We start from the raw sequence: 27,491 nt of genomic DNA, 5'->3' as shown, positions 1-27,491 counted from the left end.
CGGCATAAACACGGCCTTGGCGAGCCGGGGTGTACATGGTGAAGGCAGAACCTGATGGAACAGCCGAGAAGGCTGAACGAACGTATGGGGTGCGGTTGCCAGTGTGCCTCTTTCTCGTCTTTGCAACGTCAAACATAGCTGGCTTGGCACCGATCATACCCGTGCTACCACTAGGTGTGGAGCGTTACCTCAATCGACTAAGCCGCAGTCTTTGAGACCAAAGATCGCACATGCAGAGCTATATATCTACTCTTTACTCAAATAGAACCCATCATCCAAGCACCTTCCCGTTTGCTGCAACTCCCCCGTGCTCCTCAAATAGATCCATGCTAGATTCAACATATATAGTATGACGAACTTTCTTAAAACATTAAGGTCACTATACAAAATTTCATGGAATACAAGGCAATAAAAACTCACAAGTTTCTTCCTAAATATGAATACTATCTATGCTAACCTAACAAAAAGATATTGCGCCAACAAGCAACGGATCGATCAAAACCTAAATTACAAAGAAATCATGGAACATAGTCCCGATCTAGGAACTCCCTCAAAGGTTCTTCTAGTGCCTCTGTAACAGCTTCCCACCCAGCGGTCGTCGGGTAAGTCTCATCCCAGTAGAAATTCTTTTCAGGATTCTTGCATAGGTCGTAGAGGCGCTTCCCTGAAGGGCTAACCTGTCCACAGTACCCCAGCTCGGTGGAAGCCTCACAGCAAGGTGTTAGCTTGCGCTTGAAATTGTTTGACTGCTCCGACCCTTCACCTGCATACACACAGTTCCAACAGACGTTGAATAAAGTGCATACATGTGAAACCGGACTTAATTTGCATCCTGCGCGTGCAGACATATAAAGTACGAGTACTTACCCGGGGCGTGATTAACGATGTCAGTGAAGGCAGTGTAGAGGTCCAGTATGTGGGCATTATTCTTGTTCCCCATCAGGTGTTCTATATTGTTGTTGTGCACAGTTGCGGCATAGTTTGCCAGAAGGTCGCATGTCGTGTAGTTGTTCGCACTAGTCCGCAAAGGCGTGCAGCCAATGGGATGCATGTTGTTCACTAGTACCTTTCTCACACCTAGCCTCTGTAGCTTCCCCACGTTCTTCGCAATCTCAGTCGTCACATTCCCAATATAACTATCAATCTGCATGCAAGAGATGTTACTTGGTAAGAAGCTGGGTATATAGTAATTGCATACTGGTTAGTGTTTGCAAGTTTGAGTCTGCTAACTACTACTCACATCATCGAAGCTACTCAAGAAGGCATTGTCGACGTTGGCACCAGTCATGTAGTCACTGCCGGAGATGGAGACGAGAGCGACGGAGCTCTGAAGCTGTTGTTTTGAGATGACCCCAGTATTAAGTAGCCTCGTGAAAGCATTAACCTGTGTGGCAAGGGTCGGCACCTTCTTGTCCGGCACCTCGTAGACGCCAGCACCGCCGAAAGCAAAGGTCATGCCAGATGGGTCGCAAGATAGATGTGGCGTGAGCCTGTACGATGGAGGGGCTTCATTGAGGCCCAAGATCCTTGCTGCAAGGGAAATAAATCAATAAATATGAAGGATTATTTTTAGTACAACACATATAAGATTGTAAGGGTCAGAACTAAATGATCTAGAGCCTTGATATGATGGATTATTTTGGATGGTCTTAGATATAAGGTTGTACGTGCTCAAAAATATTTTTTTCTATCTAGCATACCAGTATATATCTAGCTACGTACCGATGAAGTCAGATTGAATCCAATAGTTGGAAAGGCGTCCAGTTGGAACAGGAGTCGCAGATCCACGGGAGTTGAGATAGGAGCCATAGGGATAGCTCCATTGACGCCATGTGTCGGTCTTTGGGAGGTTGCCGTTGTCGACGAAGCCATCGCCGAAGACGAACATGCTGGACCATTGGTTCTTTGACCCCTGATCAGCCGAAGGTGTGCCTCGAGCCTCCACACGAGCCCCTGTAACGTAGATCAATCATGTCTTAGTGCATGCATGAAGAACATGACGTGGTCGAACTAACATGTATACTTGTAGATCGCGCTAGCAAGGAATATCTAAAAGCTAAAGCAAGGCAGTAATGAGTTTATGATGTGCATTACCACCCAATGCAAGGACGACAAGGAGAAGGCAGAAGACGGTCGGCATGAGCTTCGTGGTTACGAGGCCCCGGGAGGCGGCTATGGGGAGCTGGATGGTTGTGGCCCTGCATGAGCCTATAGCTATATTTATAGAAGATTTTTCTTGTCGGTAGGTAGGTACGTATTGCACATGGAGTCAGCAATCCCACGTACGTACGCTTGTAGCTATAGCCGCGGCCAGAATAAGAATGCATGCGTCAACGTGGAGACGAAGAAACGTCTTGGGAAACCAATAGATACAAGAATCGTGTGTAGCAAACTTTGAACGACAGGTAGATAGAATGGTGCGTCCTACCTGTACCTGTTAATTTGAAAGTCCTACAAGGCCACCTGGATTCAGGAATCCTTGTACAAAGTTCTACCCCTGCACCTCAATTCAGGAATCGGTTGGGCCGCAACCTGGAAGTCACACCAGAGGTGAGAGAGAGAGAGAGAGAGATCCTTACCATGCGTGATAAAATCATAGTTTTAAATAGCACTTAGCCTGTTAGCGGCGGACCCTTTCTAAACCTATAGCGTGCTATTGCACGCCATAGTGATGTTATAGCACGCTATTTCAAATGTTTGTTCGTGTGTTTGGATTAATGTTTTAAATAGCGGGCTATGTCAAATAGCGGCGGCCCTCCAAATCAGCTCCTATAGCCAGCTATTTCGAAAGTTTAGCGGGCTATAGCCCCGCTATAGCTGGGCTATAGCCGGCTACTAAAAAGTTTGGTTTGGACCAAAGACTCTTAGCACAGGACGTCGTCTAATCGCTATAGGGTGTGGGGTACACACACTAAGATACTTATAATTACTACAATCCCAAGTACAATATGACTGCTATATAAAAACATAGTGCATGCATTTTGCAATCGCTGCCGAGTTGGGCATTTTGGAGACCAAGCTACATGCATACCTTAAAATCCAAGCATGTAATGTGTATGTTTATAAAATTTCAGAATGAAATACTTGAATTGCGAGCTGCACAAATAAAACCATTGACGTTCAGAATGAATACCTCGTTATATATATGCATGCATGTAGAAAATACGAAAAAAAAACTGATGTCATCAAAGTTTTCATCAAAATTCAATATTCAAAATGCTTTATATCTCAAACCATCGGTCCAATTCAAAATTCATTTGAGAGGTACAGATACTCAAATAGTTATAATCAGTACGGTCTGACCAAGTTGTTCTGATCTGTATATTGAGAATAGTTGTTAAAAAGTATGCAAAATATTAAATAAAACCACCAGTTTATCTTGGCAAAAGTTATATTCAACAATTTTTTTAACTTTTGTGTACACGTGCATCATTACACTAATTTTGTTATTTTCATCTTTTGCGCTACAGTCAAATTGTTTGGGCAAGACAGTTGGCGAGTTGCTCAGGTTGTCATGCTCCAAATTTTTTAAGATAGTAGCTCGTTCGAATTAAGGTTTGGTGTTCTCTATGTTGTTATCTCGAGAATAGGAGTTCATTCACATGATTCTTGCTTGGTTTACAAAACAGAAAAATCATGCATTAATGTTTTACGAAAACACTAAGTTTAAGTTTTATTAGTTCTTTAGTTATATGCATTCTGTACAATATAGGGCCTATTATTTCATTTTTCCCTGGCCTGCAAATTTCAGGAGACGGGCCTAGTCCCACCCGACCACCTAGACTGGAGAATCAAACTTACCTAGAGTTGGGCTGGCACCCGCTCTGCCGTGCGCATTCATAACGCCGTGTTAGATGTGAGGTTCAAGGCCAGGGCAGGAGCCTTTCATCGTCCTTGCTGACATGTGCTGCAAGTGCTCGTGTGTTCTAGCTAGCCTTGCTGTCCCCTGCACCCAAGTATTTGGAGCAACAACATATCGTAGAGCACCTTTAGTTCCTTAACATCCATGTAAAATATTTTAAGATAAACGAATAATTTCTGTGAGTTGCACACACTCGAATACTTATTAGTACAACCCCAAATCCGAAATACAATATATGTGAACTCAATACAACACAAGATACATATGGACTAGGGGCAGCGTGCAAATTCGTCGAGAGTCAATTACAAACTGTTACATGTAACTGATTCATATATTCCTCTTAGTTCCCTACATAGCGACTTAATTACAATCAACTTATCAGAGAGTACAATACACATATACTAGTATTCATTGTTTTAGAGACAGAGTATGTCGATCGAAGATCAGACGGCTGTGATCTTTTCGATGCTTCGCCTAATTGAACTGCTACACACATCGTAGCTTGCCTGAGAAAAAACAAGATTGGTTTGAATAAGACAAAGTGTTTGACGTGTGCAGTATGTACATAAGTAGAACAATATATTGTTACCATCCATGAGTATGAAACTATATAGTTCACTTGTTTTTTGTTCCTTCAGACTTCGGTTTTCCGGCACCGTGAGACTCCTTATCATGCCCCCTTGGACTGTTGCTTGCTGATGACTACCCATTCCTATTGCTCGATGATGGGGCATGAGGTCTAGGTTGATCTGCATTCACGCAAGGTCACAGGGAGATGACCAAAGAAACTTTAGCAAACTCACATTTTGGACATGGGATGAAACCTAGATAAAAAATGCTGAGAAAAAAGCAGATGCCACGTAATGTACATATGTTCACTGCGGTCTAGTGTGTTATGCGTCGATTAGTACTCCTTCCGTCTATGTATACAAGGCCATTTAATCTTCTCTTTGTATAAGTCAAACTATCAAGTTCACAAGGAAAATATCTGACATGTACAGTACCTGATAGAGCAGATGCTGATATTTTTTACTAAACATGGTCAAACAAAAAACAGTTTGTTTGACTCGAGACAAGATTAAGTGGTCTTGTATACTCCCTTCGTTCCAAAATAGATGACTCAACTTTGTATTAACTTTAGTACATATGCATAACCGCTGGATTAAGCGATGCCAAGTTTGCATGTACTGACTTTCTGCACGCGGTCCAGAAAGTGGACAAAAATTATTGGAAGTGAATTAAAATTAATGCTCAGTTCTCTGAACACGATGTACAAACCACATATGAAATATATTTCTAGTCGCAATTGAGACTGGTCACATGTATGTGTTTTTTTAGAACATCACATGTATGTGTTGTGATCATCTCTTCCATAGATATATCTTTCAAACTATATTTATTAGTAGCTAGAAGAAAGGAACACAATGACTAATGAAGTTTACATTTCTTTTGCTCTAGCTAGTAAACGGCACGAAATGTACTACTCCCGCTGTGAACATGATATTCTGCAACAAAAGCTGGATCATGTGTAATTTCCTTGACCTTGTCATTCAACTCAGGACAAGTCTTTTGAGAGTTAATGTGGCGGGTCTTAGCTTTTTTCGATAAAGAGTGGCTTTATTGACTCAAAATATAGCATCAAGGCATACAATTATAATGAGCTACACCCGACCTTTGCATAACTAAGATGCACACAGCCAACACACACAAAGAAGCACGCTAGCAAAGGAACAAAAAGAAAAATTCCGAAGCGATAGAAAGAACGATTGACAATGTATAGTGACAACCATCATAGCTAGCTAGGTCCTACTATTCTGCACGAACAACTACTGGTATACATAGGGTATAACTTTCATGGCACAACTTTTCATTGTTTGACTTGCTGATGTATATGCGTACATACAGTATACTTTTCCTTAGTCGGCGCTTCAAGTTGGAGTGGGCAGATCATGGTAACACCGCAGTTCCGAGACAGGAAGACGGAGCGGCAAGCATGCGGCCGCCTCATCAGCTGGTACCCTTGTGGGCAATCGGCGAGGTCACACCGGTGCGGTAGTCTCTCCTCCGATCGGTTCCCTAGGACGACGCTGCAAGTTAATGTGTGTGGTGGTGCTATCTCGCTCGATCTGCCGACAAAAATGCTACACCTACGGAATTCTAGTACGGACTGATTTTACGGGCTGCTCTCTCACCAACCAACCCTCCTTGATTTTCGCTGGTGGCCTCTCTTCCCTAATCTTCTCCAACCACAACTCTTCCGTAAGTCCGTAACAGAAATCCTATGAGAATACTTCCATTAGTCTAGCATTGCCCATCTGCGGATTGCGGCGTCCACTGATGGCTCTTGGTTATGGTTCATCTCTCTAAATATAGTTCCTACTGTCGGCAGCTCGTTCTGAAGAGGTTGTTGGATGCAGTCGAAAGGCTCCTTTATGAAGTGTGGTCGCTCTCACACTGACTAGCTTGCCTTCGGCATTGAGATGTGATCTACGATAGCGGCTTGACAAAAAGGCATGGTTGTGCAGTGGCAACGACGGAATTTCTAGCCAGGCACCTATAGTTGTTGGGATCACAGAGAAGTGGCGGCGACAACATACGATTGACCCGATTTGGTGGTGCTTCTTGAGAACATGTTCTCAAGCTTCATGGTGAAATCACAAGGTCTCGCCCTAGTGGGTTATATCTAGAAATAATGATCTTGCGTCGTTACCGTATTTAAGTCGTTGACCGGATATGTTCGTACTTGCTCTTCTGGATGAAAACATAGAATCTGGCCTTTAATGGTTGGATCCAGTGACAATAGCCCTTGATCATTATTCCTTCTTGAAGGCATGGTTGTTGAACACTTGCTGGGCCACATCCTTACCCAACGGCTGTCACTACCACAAACGCACCCAGTCGGGCCTAGCCAGCATCCCAGCATAGCATGCACCTCCGCGCCCAATGCGCGCTCGCACCACTCCATTGAGAGTGCCACACATCACTATCACGCCTGCATCACCAGGTGAGCCCTGATGCGCATGAAACGCCTTGCCGGGTCTTTGCGGCCCACCAGTGGAGGGGCAATGAGAGGACAGGAGGGAGAATGGCCTAGAGGCGTTCGTAGGGTGTTTTTTGGAAAATGATGTTAAACCCCTGGCCTCCGCATCAATCGATGCATACAATCATCTTTATTAATTATTCAACAAAGGTCTAATAAGAACATATATACATCAAGCCACTGATACGTCTCCATCGTACCTACTTTGGCAAACATTTTTGCCCTTGTTTTGGACTCTAACTTGCATGATTTGAATGGAACTAACCCGGACTGACGCTGTTTTCAGCAGAATTGCCATGGTATTATTTTTATGTAGAAATAAAAGTTCTCAGAATGACCTGAAAATCAACGGAGAATTATTTTGGAATATATAAAAAATACTGGAAGGAAGATCCACGTCAGGGGGGCCTCCACCTGTCCATGAGGGTGGGAGGCGTGCCCTACCCCCCTAGGCGCGCGCTGCCTCGTGGGCCCCTGATGCTCCACCGACCTCAACCCTGACTCCATATATTCACTTTCGGGGAGAGAAAAACCAGGGAGAATGATTCATCGCGTTTTACGATACGGAGCCGCCGCCAAGCCCTAAACTCTCTCGGGAGGGCTAATCTGGAGTCGGTTTAGGGTTCCAGAGAGGGGAATCCGTCGCCTTCGTCATCATCAACCATCCTCCATCACCAATTTTATGATGCTCACCACCGTGCATGAGTAATTCCATCGTAGGCTTGCTGGACGGTGATGGGTTGGATGAGATTTATCATGTAATTGAGTTAATTTTGTTAGGGTTTGATCCTTAGTATCCACTATGTTCTGAGATTGATGTTGCTATGACTTTGCTATGCTTAATGCTTGTCACTAGGGTCCGAGTGCCATGATTTCAGATCTTAACCTATTATGTTTTCATCAATATATGAGAGTTCTTGATCCTATCTTGCAAGTCTATAATCACCTACTATGTGTTATGATCCGGCAACCCCGAAGTGACAATAATCGGGACCACTCCCGGTGATGACCGTAGTTAGAGGAGTTCATGTATTCACTATGTGTTAATGCTTTGTTCCGGTACACTATTAAAAGGAGGCATCAATATCCCTTAGTTTCCAATAGGACCCCGCTGCCACGGGAGGTAGGACAAAAGATGTCATGCAAGTTCTTTTCCATAAGCACGTGTGACTATATTCGGAATACATTCGTACATTACATTGATGAATTGGAGCCAGTTCTATGTCACCTAGGTTATGACTGTTACATGATGAGCCGCATCCGGCATAATTCTCTATCACCGATCCATTGCCTACGAGTTTTCCATATATTGTTCTTCGCTTATTTATTTTTCCGTTGCTATTGTTATCATCACTACAAAACACCAAAAATATTACTTTTGATATTGTTACCTTTTGCTACCATTACCACTACTATCATATTACTTCGCTACTAAATACTTTGCTGTAGATATTAAGTTTCCAGGTGTGGTTGAATTGACAACTCAGCTGCTAATACTTGAGAGTATTCTTTGGCTCCCCTTGTGTCGAATCACTAAATTTGGGTTGAATACTCTACCCTCGAAAACTGTTGTGATCCCCTATACTTGTAGGTTATCAAGACTATTTTCTGACGCCGTTGCCGGGGAGCATAGCTCTATTCTTTGAGTCACTTGGGATTTATATCTGCTTATCTTTATGAAGAACTTGAAATATCCAAGAACCAACTCGGTCCCGGCGGTTACAGAGTGGCGGAGCCTGTATGGGACAAGGAGGACGCGGAGCGTGCTGAGCAAGGCCTACCTCCCCGCTTCGAGAAATACAGTGACAAGCAGACCAGGAACTTTCTCAGGGCCCGGAACAAGGAGGACCCGGTAACAAAGGAGCTTACCACGGATCCGAAGACCAAGGAGCTTGAGCTTGTTCTGGTAAGGAATACACCCCCGCGTAATTAGCTCCATATGGTTGCATTCTAATTAATCCCCAATATTTCTAAATGGTTCATGTTCCTTCCGCAGGACAAAGAAAGCAGTAGCGCGGGTCGTCTCAGAGCTCCCCTTTCGACACCCCTTTGAATAGGGCGTTGAACGTAATGAAAAATAGGGATAAGCTCAATAAGGCGACGTCAGCTGGTCGTGTGGCCGGCAAAGGCTTGTCCACAAAATGGTCATCATACTATGCCGCTGGTGGGCGAAAGGAGAAAAAGACCAGCTCAGAAAGCCAGTCGCGCGAAGTTGAAGCACTCAAGGCGCAAGTGGCACGGATTCCGGAGATGGTCCAAGAGCAAGTGCAACAACAAGTGGGATCGACGATCACCGGCATTATGCCTACATTGATTCATGGGATAACGACGTGGATTGCGGGTGGCCAACAGGGGCCGCCCCCGATTCCCAGCTTCACGGCCAGCAACTCGCACAACGTGCAGGCGGCGCCATTGGTGTCTCTGGCGGCGGCGGTATTGGTGTCTACGGTCGCGGCGCCATTGGTGTCTCCGGCGGCGGCGGTATTGGTGTCTCCGACACCGGCATTGGAGCTTAATGCACCCGGGTGTACGCCGGCCGGCACCTCGCCAGCAAGCGGCCCCTCCGTCAGTTGCACGCCCGCCGTTGGCGGTGCCTCGACATTAGCCGAGCTCGACGGCATCACGGTAACTAAGCCTCTCGGCCGAGGACTTCATCTCCTTGCCTTTGACTGGGCATCCTGACGCCCTACATGTTTTCGCAGGGTGCCGCCGACGTTCCTTGCACTCTCCTGCACTTCGTGGGCGGCGAGTTGGTCGATGTCGCCAAGGGCAGAATCGTTCAACCAGGCAACCCCGTGTTCCACGGTAATCCGATGCCACCCACAATGTATAGGGTTGAAGTGGTTCGGGTGCTGCCAGGCTGCGATGAGCTGTTACCTCCGATTCGACCCGCTAGGGCCGACGAAGAAGATGAGATGACCCTCAGCGCCTGCGTAAGCTGGCCCCTGCTTTGGCCGAAGAGCCAGATTCGTTTGGGGGCGGGGGACACCACCCCACAGACAAGACCGCCAGTCGTGCCGGCGCCAAGCCATGGCAAGAACGCCGCAACGCTACCGGACATGCCGGACATCCCTATGGCACAGGATCCGGACATGCATATGGCATAGGATCCGGACACGACGACAACAACGATGGTACATTTACCAACGTCGATAAGTACTTTGCCGAACATGGGTACGGTAACGAGTTCTGCGGGCGTCCTTCTCAAGAACCCAAACAAGACGACCGCGATCTAGCTGGTACGGCGAAGAAATCCAATTGCAACAGGCGTCGTCTGGCGTTCAGTTCTCAGGAGACGCCTCCAGCTGCCGCCTTCGCCAAGCCTCAGATAGCGGAGGTGCCAAATATTATCAGCCCCAACACGCTCAAGAAGGCGGTCTGTGAGCAGAACTCGGTCCCATTACAGCAGATCAAGAAGAAGGGCCGGAAACGGCAGACTAAAAAGGGCGCCGGTGCGAGCCAGCCGGCACCGAGTACGATCCGTGCTCAGGACAGGCCACCTTCACCTAAGGATATCTCGAGGAGGGTGCATGTGGCAGGTAGGGCGATACTACCGACAAATATGCTCAGTGCTGCAACCGGTGCTATGCGGAGTGTGCACGACAGTGTTCTTTCTTTGGAGAAGCGGCGTCTCAGAGAGAATGATGTGGCATACCCGGTTTTCATGGCCAAGGTGGCAGAGGGCAAGGGCTTTATGGATGGCGACATCGGGGGTACGATTGTCCTGCGGTTTGATGACATCTTTGCTATGTTTAACCTTCATCCGCTGCAGTACACCTTCGTTCGGCTGTTTTTGCTGAGTATGGAGATACGGATCATTAGAGACAAGACCCCAGACATCGTGATCGTCGACCCCTTCTACATGCGTGCCAAGCTCTTGAGCAGCACTGGGGACCGCCAAGTCGCAAGTTCACACCTCGAAGACGTCATTCTGGCAAACCCAGATAAGGATAACTTCCTTGTGGCTTACTTTCCCAAGTAAGTCATCCCTTAACCGCCCCGTAACATATGATTTCTTAGATTTCGATCGTTCTTTTTTTTCTAACATTTCGTGTTCTGTGTAGTGACACACATTGCACACTCATCCTCTTAAGCCCGAAATATTCCATGGCCACGTATTTCGACCCGAACTGTAACTCCAAGGTAGACTACACAAATATCAAGAAAGTTCTTGATGATGTTCTCCCTGGCTACGCCAAATCTGGAGGCACCTTCACCAGGGCAGTTCGTAAGTACGGCAAGCACGTGTTCACCCACAATACGACGTTTTGCTGCGTCAAGCAGCCGCCTGGCGGTCAGAAGGATGCCTACTATGCCCTCCATCACATGCGGGCGATCGTAAGGGACCATCATCACCTTCTGCTACCAAATAATCTCAAAGATTGGGCCGCGAGCTTGTCGGCAATCCAGGACGCGGACATCAGACAAGAATTCTTTCGCATCCAGTCGGAGTTTGCGGACATCATCCATCAAGATGTCCTTCATACCTCGTGGCAGTTCTTCCTCAGATATCAACCGTCCAACATTGAGATAGACGGAATGCTACAAATGCAGGCTGACAACGCCCGCGATTTCATGACCATCACGACAGACAGCGGCTTCATCCACGCTCCTGTCCATGAGTCGAGTCGGAAGTAGTGATGTGTAGTTTTGAAACATTGATTGGCTCATGTTGTAATTAAACATTAAAGAATTGTATGTCTCTTTGGTTTGGACAGTCGTTCAACTTAGATGTAATCGATGCTATTTATTAGTAGGACCATGAATCGTGCTATTAATGTCTTGCTTTTCTCTTGCGATCCTTTTGTTGCATACTTATATATTGCTTATGTATGTTTTGTTTGTTGTTTGGCTTGTGCATAGAGATGTCGTCCTATGTCGTGTACAAGGGTAAGGTTTCCGGAGTCTACGACGACTGGGAGGAGTGTCGGAGACAGGTTCACCATTTCAGCGGTAACAATTACAAAGGGTACACCACTAGGGCGGAGGCGTAATCTAGATACGCCCGCTATCTAGCGGGAGAGAGGAGGGGGCGTTGGAGGAACCGGATGAAGACCAGTTTCATCGCGATGATGCTCATCGTGATGACCGCAGCTCTCTTCTATGTGATGGTAGTTTAGATGATCGATATCGACTTGTAATGTGAAGACAAACTCGATACTCGCGGTCTCGAGACTTGTAATGTTTTATCTTTGTTCGGTCTTTTGAATTCGGAGACTAATATGATGAATTGTATTCGGAGACTAATCTTCTATTGTATTCAATGAATCTGTTGTTGCTGTGTGCTACTGTCTATATTCTTTCAAATAATATATTTTGTAACCTGTGCAAAAATCAGAAAAATAAAGAAAACCTAATATTCATACTAATGGCGCATCACTACAGAGTGCGCCATTAGTATGCCAAAGTATACTAATGGCGCATCACCAAACAGTGTGCCATTAGTATGCCAAGTATACTAATGGCGCATCCATCCGCAGTGCGCCATTAGTGTGCCAAAGCACATGGTTAAATATGGCCCCTGGGAGGCATACTAATGGCGCATGGTGTTATATACTAATGGCGCACTGGGTGGTGCGCCATATACTAATGGCGCACTAGTGGTGCGCCATTAGTAATAAATACTAGTGGCATGATACTAATGGTGCACCAGTGATGCGCCATTAGTAGGCAAAACTGGTGCGGCATTAGTAGGCCTTTTCCTAGTAGTGGGGTGTCAGTTTCTCGAAGTTTAGTTGAACCGAGTGTGGCTACGTCCGGTCCTTGAGAAGGTTAAAACAGCACCAACTTGACAAACTATCGTTGTGGTTTTTGATGCGTAGGTAAGAACGGTTCTTGCTAAGCCTATAGCAGCCACGTAAAACTTCCAACAACAAAGTAGAGGATGTCTAACTTGTTTTTGCAGGGCATGTTGTGATGTGATATGGTCAGGACGTGATGAGATATAAGTTGTTGTATGAGATGATCATGTTTTGTTGAAGTTATCGGCAACTGGCAAAAGCCTTATGGTTATCTCTCTATTGCATAAGATGCAAGCGCCAAATAATTGCTTCACTTTATCGCTATGCGATAGCAATAGTTGCAAGAGCAATTGTTGGCGAGACGACCATGTGACGACACATTGATATAGATCAAGATGATGGAGATCACGGTGTCATGCCGGTGACGATGGAGATCATGATGATGCTTTGGAGATGGAGATCAAAGGCACAAGATGATGATGGCCATATCATGTCACATATTATGATTGCATGTGATGTTTATCTTTTATACATCTTATTTTGCTTAGTTCGACGGTAGCTTTATAAGATGATCTCTCACTAATTATCAAGGTACAAGTGTTCTCCCTGAGTATGCACCGTTGCGAAAGTTCTTCGTGCTGAGACACCACGTGATAATCGGGTGTGATAGGCTCTATGTTCAAATACAACGGGTGCAAAATAGTTGCACACGTGGAATACTCAGGTTAAACTTAACGAGCCTAGCATATAACAGATATGGCCTCGGAACACGGAGACCAAAAGGTCGAGCGTGAATCATATAGTAGATATGATCAACATAGTGATGTTCACCATTGAAACTACTCCATCTCACGTGATGATCGGACATGGTTTAGTTGATTTGGATCACGTGATCACTTAGAGGATTAGAGGGATGTCTTTCTAAGTGGGAGTTCTTAAGTAATATGATTAATTGAACTTAAATTTATCATGAACTTAGTCCTGGTAGTATTAGCGTATCTATGTCGTAGATCAATAGCTCGCGTTTAACTCCCCTGTTTTATTTTTGATATGTTCCTAGAGAAAACTAAGTTGAAAGATGTTAGTAGCAATGATGCGGATTGGATCCGTGATATGAGGATTTTCCTCATTGTTGCACAGAAGAATTATGTCTTTAATGCACCGCTAGGTGACAGACCTATTGCAGGAGCAGAGGCAAACGTTATAAACGTTTGGCTAGCTCAATATGATGACTACTTGATAGTTTAGTGCACCATGCTTAACGGCTTAGAATCGGGACTTCAAAGACGTTTTGAATGTCATGGACCATATGAGATGTTCCAGGAGTTGAAGTTAATATTTCAAGCAAATACCCGAGTTGAGAGATATGAAGTCTCCAACAAGTTCTATAGCTAAAAAGATGGAGGAGAATAGCTCAAGCAGTGAGCATGTGCTCAGATTGTCTGGGTACTACAATCGCTTGAATCAAGTGGGAGTTAATCTTCCAGATAAGATAGTGATTGACATAATTCTCTAGTCACTATCACCAAGTGAGTAGAACTTCGTGATGAACTATGATATGCAAGGGATAACGGAAATGATTCCCAAGCTCTTCGTAATGCTGAAATCAACGAAGGTAGAAATCAAGAAAAATATCAAGTGTTGATGGTAGACAAGACCACTAGTTTCAAGAAAAGGGCAAAGAGAAGAAGGGGAACTTCAAGAAGAACGGCAAGCAAGTTGCTGCTCAAGTGAAGAACCCCAAGTCTGGTCCTAAGCCTGAAACTAAGTGCTTCTACCTCAAAGGGACTGGTCACTGGAAGCGGAACTGCCCCAAGTATTTGGCGGATAAGAAGGATGGCAAAGTGAACAAAGGTATATTTGATATACGGATTATTGATGTGTATTTTACTAATGTTCGTAACAACCCCTCGGTATTTGATACTGGTTCAGTTGCTAAGAGTAGTAACTCGAAACGGGAGTTGCAGAATGAACAGAGACTCGTTAAGGGTGAAGTGACGTTGTTTGTTGGAAGTGGTTCGAAGATTGATATGATCATCATCACACACTCCCTATACTTTCGGGATTAGTGTTGAACCTAAATAATTGTTATTTGGTGTTTGCGTTGAGCATGACTATGATTTGATCATGTTTATTGCAGTACGGTTATTCATTGAAGTAAGAGAATAAATTGTTGTTCTGTTTACATGAATAAAACCTTATATGGTTACACACCCAATGAAAATGGTTCGTTGGATCTCGATCGTAGTGATACACATATTCATAATATTGAAACCAAAAGATGCAAAGCTAATAATGATAGTGCAACTTATTTGTGGCACTGCCATTTAGGTCATATTGGTGTAAAGTGCATGAAGAAACTCCATGCTGATGGACTTTTGGAATCACTTGATTATGAATCAGTTGATGCTTGCGAACCATGCCTCATGGGCAAGATGACTAAGACTCCATTCTCCGGAACAATGAAGCAATCAACAGATTTGTTGGAAATCATGCATATTGATGTATGTGGTCCGATGAATATTGAAGCTCGCGGCAGGTATCATTATTTTCTGATCTTCACGGATGACTTGAGCAGATATGAGTATATCTACTTGATGAAACACAAGTCCAAAACATTTGAAAAGTACAAAGAATTTCAGAGTGAAGTGGAGAATCATCGTAACAAAATAAAAGTTTCTACGATATGATCGCAGAAGTAAAATATTTGAGTTACGAGTTTGGCCTTCAGTTAAAACAATGTGAAATAGTTTCACTACTCACGCCACCTGGAACACCATAGTGTAATGGTGTGTTCGAACGTCATAACCGTACTTTATTAGATATGGTGCGATCTATGATGTCTCTTACCAATCTACCATTATCGTTTTGGGGTTATGCATTAGAGATAGCTGCATTCACGTTAAATAGGGGACCATCTAAATCCGTTGAGATGACACCGTATGAACCATGGTTTGGCAAGAAACCTAAGCTATCGTTTCTTAAAGTTTGAGGTTGCAATGCTTATGTGAAAAAGTTTCAACCTGATAAGCTCAAACCCAAATCGGAGAAGTGCGTCTTCATAGGATACCCAAAAGAAAATGTTGTCTACACCTTCTATCACAGATCTGAAGGCAAGATATTCGTTGCTGAGAATGGATCCTTTCTAGAGAAGGAGTTTCTCTCGAAAGAAGTGAGTGGGAGGAAAGTAGAACTTGATGAGGTAATTGTACCTGCTCCCTTATTAGAAAGCAGTTCATCGCAGAAATTTGTTCCTGTGACTACTACACTAATTAGTGAGAAAGCTAATGATGATGATCATGTAACTTCAGATCAAGTTACTACCGAATCTCATAGGTAAACTAGAGTGATATCCGCACCAGAGTTGTACGGTAATCCTGTTCTAGAGGTCATGTTACTTGACCATGACGAGCCTACGAACTATGAGGAAGCGATGATGAGCCCAGATTCTGCGAAATAGCTTGAGGCCATGAAATATGAGATGAGATCCATGTATGAGAACAAAGTATGGACTTTGATTAACTTGCCCAATGATCGGCGAGCCATTGAGATTAAATGGATCTTCAAGAGGAAGACGGATGTTGATAGTAGTGTTACTATCTACAAAGCTAGAATTGTCGCAAAAAGGTTTTCGACAAGTTCAAGGTGTTGACTACGATGAGAGTTTCTCACTCGTATCTATGCTTAAGTCTGTCCGAATCATGTTAGCAATTGCCGCATTTTATGAAATTTGGCAAATGGATAAACAAAACCATTCCTTAATGGATTTATTAAACAAGAGTTGTATATGATGCAACCAGAAGGTTTTTTCAATCTTAAAGGTACTAACAAAATATGCAAGCTCCAGCGATCCATCTATGGACTGGTGCAAGCATCTCAGTGTTGGAATATACGCTTTGATAAGTTGATCAAAGCATATAGTTTTATACAGACTTGCGGTGAAACCTGTATTTACAAGAAAGTGAGTGGGAGCACTACAGCATTTCTGATAAGTATATATGAATGACATATTGTTGATCGGAGATAATGTAGAATTATTCTGCAAAGCATAAAGGAATGTTTGAAAGGAGTTTTTCAAAGAAAGACCTCGGTGAAGCTGCTTACATATTGAGCATCAAGATCTATAGAGATAGATCAAGATAGTTGATAAGTTTTTCAATGAGTACATACCTTGACAAGATTTTGAAGTAGTTCAAAATGGAACAGTCAAAGAAGGAGTTCTTGCCTGTGTTACAAGGTGTGAAGTTGAGTAAGACTCAAAACCCGACCACGACAGAAGATAGAGAGAGAATGAAAGTCATTTCCTATGCCTTAGCCATAGGTTCTATAAAGTATGCCATACTATGTACCAGACCTATTGTATACCCTGCCCTGAGTTTGGCAAGGGAGTACAATAGTGATCTAGGAGTAGATCACTGGACATTGGTCAAAATTATCCTTAGTGGAATAAGGATATGTTTCTCGATTATGAAGGTGACAAAAGGTTCGTCGTAAAGGGTATTAATCAGATAGCGATGTGAACTAGATTATTGACTCTAGTAAACCCTTTGGGTGTTGGTCACATGACGATGTGAACTATGGGTGTTAATCACATGGTGATGTGAACTATTGATGTTAAATCACATGGCGATGTGAACTAGATTATTGACTCTAGTGCAAGTGGGAGACTGAAGGAAATATGCCCTAGAGGCAATAATAAAGTTATTATTTATTTCCTTATATCATGATAAATGTTTATTATTCATGCTAGAATTGTATTAACCGGAAACATAGTACATGTGTAAATACATAGACAAACAGAGTGTCACTAGTATGCCTCTACTTGACCTATTGCTTTCACTACTAGAAAAAGGGCTGCTAGTGGCGCACCTATTTTCGCTACTAATGGCGCACTACTGGTGCGCCACTAGCATCACGCCATTAGAATTTTTTTTCTAATGGCGCACCTGTGGTGCACCACTAGAATCTGGTATTCTAATGGCGCACCACATAGAAGTGCGCCATTAGTAACAATTTTTTTTTAGATTTTTTTTTCAATTTTTGTCAAAAAAATTCAAACTTTTTTTCGTTTTTTTTCTTAATCTCGCACCACATAGAAGTGCGCCATTAGTAACAATTTTTTTTCAGATTTTTTTTCAATTTTTGTCAAAAAAAATCAATTTTTTTTCGTTTTTTTCTTAATCTCAGGTCATTATGTCTTAATCTCGGGTCAATATGCTTAATCTCAGATCAAATCGCACTCCATGGTCAAACTTCCCGAAAGGTCACCCATCCTCACACTACTCCAGCCCAAGCATGCTTAACATCAGAGTTTTATCCAACACCAGCAACAGCTCACTTCACAGGCACTTGTTAATATATCTAGCATATCAATCCTATTATACCTTGTTGATGTCTAGGACTTTGTTCATGTTCATGACTATGATGAAATTTTGAAAAATATTTCAAACTTTTTTTTTGAATTACGTATCATTTTCTGAAAATAAATCAAAACCTTTTTTTTGAATTTTTTGCCTCTAGATCTTGAAAGCCCCGTAACTTCTTTTGTGTTAGGTTTTTGGGGATTTTGAAAATGTTTAACGGGGTTCCCCCAGTTAAATTCGGATGTAACTTTTCGAGTAGATGATTTTTCATATATAAAACTTTTTAATCCGAGTTCGTATGCAAAAGTTATGCCCATTTTACAAATTTCCAGAGAGATTTTGCAAATAAAGTTGAAATTTATATTTGTAAATTTTCCCAACAACTAGACCACATATCACATGGCAAACTTATTTTCTTTTATTTTTTTGACATTTTTAATTTTTCTTATTTTTTTTAAACTGAAAAGGCGGTCCACAGGGGGGTGCAATCGGTGGAAGCCGAGCAAACTAGTAATAGCGCACCGTGGGATGGTGCGCCATTAGTAGTTAAACTAGTAATGGCGCACCACACCCACGGTGCGCCATTACTAGTTTTGAAAAAATTTTATAAAAAATTGATTTTTTTTGAAAAAAACTTAGTAATGGCGCACCAGTGGACAGTGCGCCATTACTAACAAAATTTTTTTATTCTTTTTTTACTTTTTTCCAAAACTTCTAATGGCGTACCGTGGGTGTGGTGCGCCATTACTATGTCAACTAGTAATGGCGCACCACACCCACGGTGCGCCATTAGTAACAATTTTTGTTTTTTTTGAAAACTTCTAATGGCGCACCGCACACCAGGTGCGCCATTAGTAATATATTAGGAATGGCATACCTGTATGTGGTGCGCCATTGCTATATTCTAATGGCGCACCACGTGCATTAGTGTCCATTTCATCTATAGCCGTTTTCCTAGTAGTGTTTCTTCATGACTTATACATGTTCCCTATGACTATGAGATTATGCAACTCCCGTTGACCGTAGGAACACTTTGTGTACTACCAAACATCACAACGTAACTGGGTGATTATATAGGTGCTCTACAGGTGTCTCCGAAGGTACTTGTTGGGTTGGCGTATTTCGAGATTAGGATTTGTCACTCTGATTGTCGAAGAGGTATCTCTGGACCCTCTCGGTAATGCACATCACTTAAGCCTTGCAAGCATTGCAACTAATGAGTTAGTTGCGGGATGATGTATTACGGAACGAGTAAAGAGACTTGCCGGTAACGAGATTGAACTAGGTATTGAGATACCAATGATCGAATCTCGGGCAAGTAACATACCGATGACAAAGGGAACAATGTATGTTGTTATGCGGTCTGATCGATAAAGATCTTCGTAGAATATGTGGGAACCAATATGAGCATCCAAGTACCGCTATTGGTTATTGACCGGAGACGTGTCTCGGTCATGTCTACATAGTTCTCGAACCCGTAGGTCCGCACGCTTGAAGTTCGATGACAGTTATGTTATGAGTTTATTTGTTTTGATGTACCGAAGGAGTTCGTAGTCCCGGAATGATTGGGGACATGACGAGGAGTCTCGAAATGGTCGAGACGTAAAGATCAATATATTGGACGACTATATTCGGACATTGGAAAGGTTCCGAGTGATTCAGGTATTTTTGGGAGTAACGAGTAGTTACGGGAATTCGTATTGGGCCTTAATGGGCCATACGGGAAAGGAGAGAAAGGCCTCAAAGGGTGGCCGCACCCCTCCCAATGGGCTGGTCCGAATTGGACTAAGGAGGGGGGCGCCCCCTTCCTTCCTTCTCCTTTTCCCTTCCCTTTCCTTCTCTCCTACTCCTACTACTCGGAAGGGATCCTAGTTCTACTAGGAAAGGGGGAATCCTACTCCCGATGGGAGTAGGACTCCCCTAGGGCGCGCCATAGAGAGGGCCGGCCCCTCCCCTCCTCCACTCGTTTATATACGTGGCCAGGGGCACCCCATAGACACAACAATTGATCCCTTGGATCTCTTAGCCGTGTGCGGTGCCCCTCTCCACCATAATCCACCTCGGTCATATCGTAGCGGTGCTGAGGCGAAGCCCTGCGTCGGTAGAACATCATCATCGTCACCACGCCATCGTGGTGATGGAAATCTCCCTCAAAGCTCGGCTGGATCGGAGTTCGAGGAACGTCATCGAGTTGAACGTGTGCAGAACTCGGAGGTGCCGTGCGTTCGGTACTTGATCAGTCGGATCGTGAAGACGTACGACTACATCAACCACGTTGATATAACGCTTCCGCTTTTGGTCTACGAGGGTACGTGGACAACACTCTCCCCTCTCGTTGCTATGCATGACCATGATCTTGCGTGTGCGTATGAAATTTTTGAAATTACTACGTTCCCCAACAAGTACGACCCCAACTATTACTTTGATATCCGCCAGGCCAGCCGTGGCCATAGACCAACTTAGGCCAAAAGCCTAAGCTTGGGGGGAGTACGTATTTCTCAGCGACATTACATTCATATTCACACACTCATTGCTAGTTGTCGGTGCTCATACTTTTTCATTGTATCATCCATGCTAGTTTATTTTTTCTTTTTTATGCTTTCTTCTTGTGTGTTTAATAAACCTTAAGAAAAACAAAAAAAATAGTTGTAGCTTTCAGCTAGTTTACTTTCCATTCCTATAGTAGTAATAATTAAAAGAAAACCCAAAAACATTTCTCGTTCTTCTTTTGCTTGTTGGGAGTTTTCCCGTATAAATAGTTTTATTTATTTTCGTATTCTTTGGGTGTGAAGAGAAGAAGACCATTATTAAAATGATTGAGTGGCTCTCATATGCACTATTGTTGATCTAACAAAGAGCCCATATTACCTTGTCTTCTCTCTTGAATTGAATCCTTGCAGATTCCATCTTAGTCCAATGCGCGTGCACTATTATTATTATCCACACTATTCGGTCGTGCAAGAGAAAGGCAATAATGATGATTATATGATGAACTTATTGAGATGAGAAAAGCTGGTATGAACTCGACCTTTCTTGTTTTTTGTAAATATGATTAGTTCATCGTTCCTGATTCAGCCTATTATAAATAAACATGTTTGCAGTGACAATTAGAGATTATAGTTTCTTATGCCATGCTTAATTAGCTAGGAGCTTATAATGGTTTACCTTGCGTGCCAACATGCTATTAAAATGGTTGTGATGTGGTATGATAGGGTGGTATCCTCTTTTGAACGATTCGAGTGGCTTGACTTGGCACATGTTCACGCATGTAGTTGAAACAAAATCAACATAGCCTCTATGATATTTATGTTCATGGTGCATTATATCCTACTCATGCTTGCATTCGGTGTTGATTAATTTTAATGCATGTTCATGACTGTTGTCGCTCTCTAGCTGGTCGCTTCCCAGTCTTTTGCTAGCCTTCACTTGTACTAAGCGGGAATACTGCTTGTGCATCCAATTCCATAAACCCCAAAGTTGTTCCATATGAGTCCATCATACCTACCTATATATGGTATCTACCTGCCATTCCAAGTAAATTTATATGTGCCAAACTCTAAACCTTTAAATAAACATTCTGTTTTGTATGCTCGAATAGCTCATGTATCAACTAGAGTTGTCCGTATCTTTCATGTTAGGCGGGTTACTCTCAGGAGGAGTGGACTCCGCTCCTCACTCACGAGAAAATGGCTGGTCATCAGGATGCCCAGTCCCATGCTTTATGCAAATCAAATCAAAATAATTGCAAACAAAACTCTCCCGGGACTGTTGTTAGTTGGAAGCTCTCATTGTTTCGAGCAAGCCATGGATTGATGCTTGTTGGAGGAGGGGGAGTATAAACTTTACCATTCTGTTTCGGAACCACCTATAATGTGTGTAGCATGGAAGATATCGCCATTTCTTGGTTGTTATGTTGACAATGAAAGTATACCGCTCAAAATATTATTCATATCTATTTCAAAACCGAGCTTTGGCACCTCTACAAATCCCTGCTTCCCTCTGCGAAGGGCCTATCTATTTACTTTTATGTTGAGTCATTATCCTCTTATTAAAAAGCACCAGTTAGAGAGCACCACTGCCATTTGAATTCATTACTGTTAGTTTACATTGAGTATGACTTGACTGGATCTCTTTTACCGTGAATTACAATGTCTAGTCAGTCCTTAATCTTTAAAGGTGCTCTGCATTTATGTTTTGCAGTTTCAGAAAGGGCTAGCGAGATACTATCTTGTTATATCATATCATGATTGTTTTGAGAAAGTGTTGTCATCTGAGATTTATTATTATTGCTTGCTAGTTGATTATGTCATTGATATGAGTAAACATGAGACCTAAATATTATTGTGACTATGGTTAGTTCATAATCTTTGATGAAAACTTGAATGCTGGCTTTACATATTTACAACAACAAGGGCAAACTGAGTTTGTAAAGGGTTTTATTTATCACTTTCAGTTTATCAACTGAATTTCTTGAGGACAAGCAAAGGATTAAGCATGGGGGAGTTGATACGTCTCCGTCGTATCTACTTTTACAAACACTTTTGCCCTTGTTTTGGACTCTAACTTTCGTGATTTGAATGGAACTAACCCGAACTGACGCTGTTATCAGCAGAATTGCCATGGTGTTATTTTTGTGTAGTAATAAAATTTCTCGGAATGACCTGAAAATCAATGGAGATTTATTTTGGAATATATAAGAAATACTGGAAGGAAGATCAAAGTCGGGGGGGCTCCACCTGTTCACGAGGGTGGGGGCGCGCCCTACCCCCCTGGGCGCGCCCCCTGCCTCGTGGGCCCCCTGACGCTCCACCGACCTCAACCCTGACTCCATATATTCACTTTCGGGGAGAAAAAAACCAGGGAGAAGGATTCATCGCGTTTTACGATACGGAACCGCCGCCAAGCCCTAAACTCTCTCGGGAGGGCTGATCTGGAATCTGTTCGGGGCTCCGGAGAGGGGAATCCGTTGCCATCGTCATCATCAACCATCCCCACCGCCGTGCGTGAGTAATTCCATCGTAGGCTTGCTGGATAGTGATGGGTTGGATGAAATTTATCATGTAATCGAGTTAGTTTTGTTGGGGTATGATCCCTAGTATCCACTATGTTGGATGTTGCTATGACTTTGCTATGCTTAATGCTTGTCACTAGGGCCCGAGTGCCATGATTTCAGATATGAACCTATTATGTTTTCATCAATATATGAGAGTTCTTGATCCTATCTTGCAAGTCTATAGTCACCTACTATGTGTTATGATCCGGCAACCCCAAAGTGACAATAATCGGGACCACTCCCGGTGATTACCGTAGTTTGAGGAATTCATGTATTCACTATGTGTTAATGCTTTGTTCTAGTACTCTATTAAAAGGAGGCATTACTATCCCTTAGTTTCCAATAGGACCCCGCTGCCACGGGAGGGTAGGACAAAAGATGTTATGCTAGTTCTTTTCCATAAGCACGTATGACTATATTCGGAATACATGCCTACATTACATTGATGAATTGGAGCTAGTTCTGTGTCACCCTAGGTTATGACTATTACATGATGAACCGCATCCGGCATAATTCTCTATCACCGATCCATTGCCCACGAGCTTTTCATATATTGTTCTTCGCTTATTTAATTTTCTGTTGCTATTGTTATCATCACTACAAAACACCAAAAATATTACTTTTGCTACCGTTAGCTTTTGCTACCATTACCACTACTATCATATTACTTTGCTAGTAAATACTTTGCTGCAGATATTAAGTATCCAGGTGTGGTTGAATTTGACAACTCAGCTGCTAATACTTGAGAATATTCTTTGGCTCCCCTTGTGTCGAATCAATAAATTTGGGTTGAATACTCTATCCTCGAAAACTGTTTGATCCCCTATACTTATGGGTTATCAGCCACCTAAAGCCACCACTCACACCTGCAAACTCGATGATGTGGAGTGCTCTCACTCCCCATATCTAAAACCGGTGTCATACTGATCCATCCACATAACATATTGGAACCAACTACCGGTGCAACAGACCTAAAGCGTACACTACATGCACACGTATCAAAAGCCAACATCAGCATCGAACCGCTAACCCATCTTCAGGAGAGAGATCCGCATCATCCTTGCTAGTCCGGCTATCCGTTGACGCCACCGCCCTGCGCTCGTCCATCTAGACAGGAAGACACTGGAAGATATGTCGTGCGTAGTACCTGCCGAACATGCATGACATAGCGTAGCACCTGTCGACTAGGCATGACTTGACATCTCCACCAAAGCTCCATGCAAGATGGAGCCTCTCCACGCCTCCTACCTTTTTCTTTCAGTGATGCTCCACAAACTATGCTCCCAAGAGAGAAATGACATCGCAATGCCGCCATCGTCCGATCTATAAGAAGAGATCCTAGAGTTTACGCTGGAGCAGCACGAGTGGGTCGATAATAGTTACACGATGATGCCTTCATCAAGGTAACAGCATTGAACACCACCATCGCCCACCGTCATCTCGCTTTTCACCGGCAACTATGTCTCCCCGACTCGCTGCCGGGACTAGATGACGGATCTCGAGATCCGACCACCCAGCATCAGGCCGACCACCTCCGTCGGAGAAGATGGACACCACCACCAATCTGAGGTATACCGCGTCGTCGCTCGCCCTCCGCGAGGACGCCGCCGCCGTGCCACCGAGCCCCGAGCTCTCCCGACGCCTCCGCCTTGATAGGCCATCCCGCATTGGCCATCCCTGAGCATCAGAGTAAACGGGCCCCGCCGCGAGCCACCACTAGGGGTTTTGCGCAGGTCTGGGAGGGCGGCGGGAGGGTAGGGTGGCACGCACCACCACCCGAGTCACCCCACGGGAGGGATGCCGTGGGGGCTCAGATCCGATCTGGGACGGTTCACAAGTGTTCCGGTCGTTGGTAGGGTGCTTGTATACCCCGCAAAAAAAGGTAAGGTGCTTGTATAGCAATTTAGTTCCTTTTGTGTTTTTAGACCATATACTAGTTTCTTTGAAGTTGTATGAATAAATTTGTCTTGCATGCTACATATCGTCACATTAATTTCTTGTAAACAATACAAGCGCAGTCTCTTAAAATTGTGTATAGTGTCAAACACCCGGTTGGCCTACCTATTTGTGAGAGAAAAGTAAGGTTTGTATTGAACACTTGCTTCAAAACATGTCTCAATTTGATTGATATGTGCCAAAGAAACATGTTCATAATGGGAACTTGGTTTTCAGGTAAAATTGTTTCTCGACAATATTCATCAGAACATGTCCATAAGGTCTCAAATTTCAAAGAAGATCTCATCACAATGAACACAATGACGAAATCATATTTTGATTTGGCCAAGTTCTTAATCGATGCGATTTTTCATCCATGGCGCCGACGTCGTCTAGTTTGAATGCATGTGTGTTGCCGGTCTTTTCATTTTATAGATTGGTCCATCACTAATGTATTTTAGAGTGCTCTTGCATGTGGGATGCGCTTCATTACATCCATAGGTTGATCCATCACTAAATTTATACTTAGAGAGCTCCTGCACATGGGGAGCACCCACTCAACGAAAAAGGAAGAAAAAAGTGGCAAGTGTGGGGGAGAAATTCTCACGCAACAAGGAGCGGGCCTCCTCGGGACAAGTCGGATCCGAACAATAGCTTTATCTATCGTCTATTATTCTTAAGAAATTGCTCCCCACTATTTTCTATTCTTCTACCATGCACATTGTCCACATCAACTATGCACCATGTCATTGCAAGTTGTCCACGTCATCAAATAGATCCCACATATAAAAACAATTTCTCTCTATCTCTCGGCCAAGCACGGGCCACACAGCCGCGATGTGCGCGTGAAACTGACACAAATAACCAACAGTTAATATCAATCCCCGGGCGCACCACTCATTGGCATTTACCCATCCGCTGGTACCCGAGTTAACAACTTAACATCGATCGCTTTCTCTTCGTCTTCATTTACCGAGAGCATCTCCAGCCGTTCGGCCTCCCAGGGCACCGAAAAAGTGCCGCCTGGGGGTGAGCCGACGCTAGAATGACACGTGGGGGGCGACTTTATTCCAAGTTGTCGGCCCACAAGTCGCCCCGGATTTCGGCGATGTTCCATACAAATATATGCAAACTCGGCGATTTTTGCTCGAACTCGGTAAACCTTCATTGAAATTTGTACAAAAAACACGAAAACTTGCAGACTACGCCTAAACTATGCCAAACTACGTCTAGCCGCCACCGCCGCCACAGTCGTCATCGTCTACATGCCGGAAGTTTGTAGAAGCTGGTGTAGTCGCCATCTTCGTCGTCGTTGCGCGGTTGGCTTGGGCCGGCGCCGTCCCTATTGCAGCCCTGGCCAGGGCCGCCGAGGCGCGGTGGCGCGCTGGACGGCCCGGCCCCGTCCTCCCCATAGCTGTCGAGGACGATAACGCCGCCCTCCTCGCGCCCGCGGCGTCGGACCTGGAGCTCCGCGTGCGTACGCCCGGCGTTGGTGGCGTACCTGCTTCCGGACGTAGTCCTCCTTCGCCCACTTGAGGGCCAACTCGTCGTTGTAGGCCGCCATCTCGACGTGCTCCCGCTTCACCGAGAGCAGTCCCGGCTCCGGCTTCGGCTGGACCAGGTGGAAGGAACCGCGCTGGGTGGGCCGGGCACCCTTGTTGATGACGAGGGCGCCGCTGCGGGTGCGGCGCCCGAGCGGCGTCTCCTTCGGATCAGGCTTGATGGGGCGGAGCGCGGCCGGCGAGCCGAAGCCCAAGGACGAGGACGACCCCAGCTCCATCCGCTGCGGCGTCCAGGAGCTACCACGACGGCGAGAAAAGGACGGCCGCGGCGGGTACTCGAGGCGCGGCACGTTGCCGTTGTCGATGTGGTCGAGGATGCGGCGTCCTGGCACACCCCACCACTCGCGCCGCCCGCGGCGTTGAGGCGTCCCCGCGGGATGACGTCGTTGGTGGAGGCGATCTGCACCTCGCGGCGGCGTTGGAAGTACATGGTCCAGAGGATGTGACTGTCGGTGGCGTAGCGCGGCTCGTTCCGCTGCTCCTCCGTCAGGGACGAGCAGATGGGGTCGATCTCGGCCTGCCGCACCGCCCCTTCAGGCAACGGTGGCACCAGGACGCCACCGGCGCTTAGCCTCCACGTCCCCGGCACCCGCATGCCCGGGGGTGCAGGGTACTCGAACTCGTAGAGCAGGCGCGCCTCCGGCTCTTGGAGGTGGCGGCGGCCGAAGCCGTTCGCTGCGCCGTCACCTGGGTACCTCTCGGCCATTGTTTCTTCGGCAGGAAGAGGGGGAGAGTGTTGCTTTCTGCGTCGGAGGGGGGAGATGAGAGCTGTGGCGTCCACCGGCGGGGAGGTCGCCTTTTATAGCTGTTAGACTGTATTTATATGTGTATATTGTAACGTTGTATACCACCTCATTATATATATATATGTGATAGGCCACCCCTAGAGGGTTGTGCCAGTTCCCCCCAAAGCCTATTGTCTTACATGGTATCAC

At 44.6% G+C, this 27,491-nt stretch overlaps 1 protein-coding gene across 1 annotated transcript; it reads right to left on the bottom strand.

Annotated features, from left to right (window-relative positions):
- Positions 1-483: 483 nt before the first annotated feature.
- Positions 484-27,262, bottom strand: LOC119334050 (GDSL esterase/lipase At3g09930-like). The gene is made up of 7 exons (XM_037606721.1): positions 26,891-27,262; positions 26,496-26,777; positions 2,095-2,182; positions 1,723-1,953; positions 1,241-1,530; positions 868-1,144; positions 484-763 (listed from the first exon to the last, which is right to left on the bottom strand). The coding sequence occupies exons 1-7, from the start codon at positions 27,260-27,262 to the stop codon at positions 519-521; spliced, it is 1,785 nt and encodes a 594-aa protein (XP_037462618.1). The 3' UTR covers positions 484-518.
- Between the last annotated feature and the right edge of the window lie 229 nt (positions 27,263-27,491).

Source organism: Triticum dicoccoides, chromosome 7A, assembly GCF_002162155.2.
Source record: "Triticum dicoccoides isolate Atlit2015 ecotype Zavitan chromosome 7A, WEW_v2.0, whole genome shotgun sequence".
NCBI classification, from domain to species: Eukaryota; Viridiplantae; Streptophyta; class Magnoliopsida; order Poales; family Poaceae; genus Triticum; species Triticum dicoccoides.
Note: the sequence above shows the minus strand (reverse complement) of the source record. Positions and strands in the feature narration are given on the sequence as shown.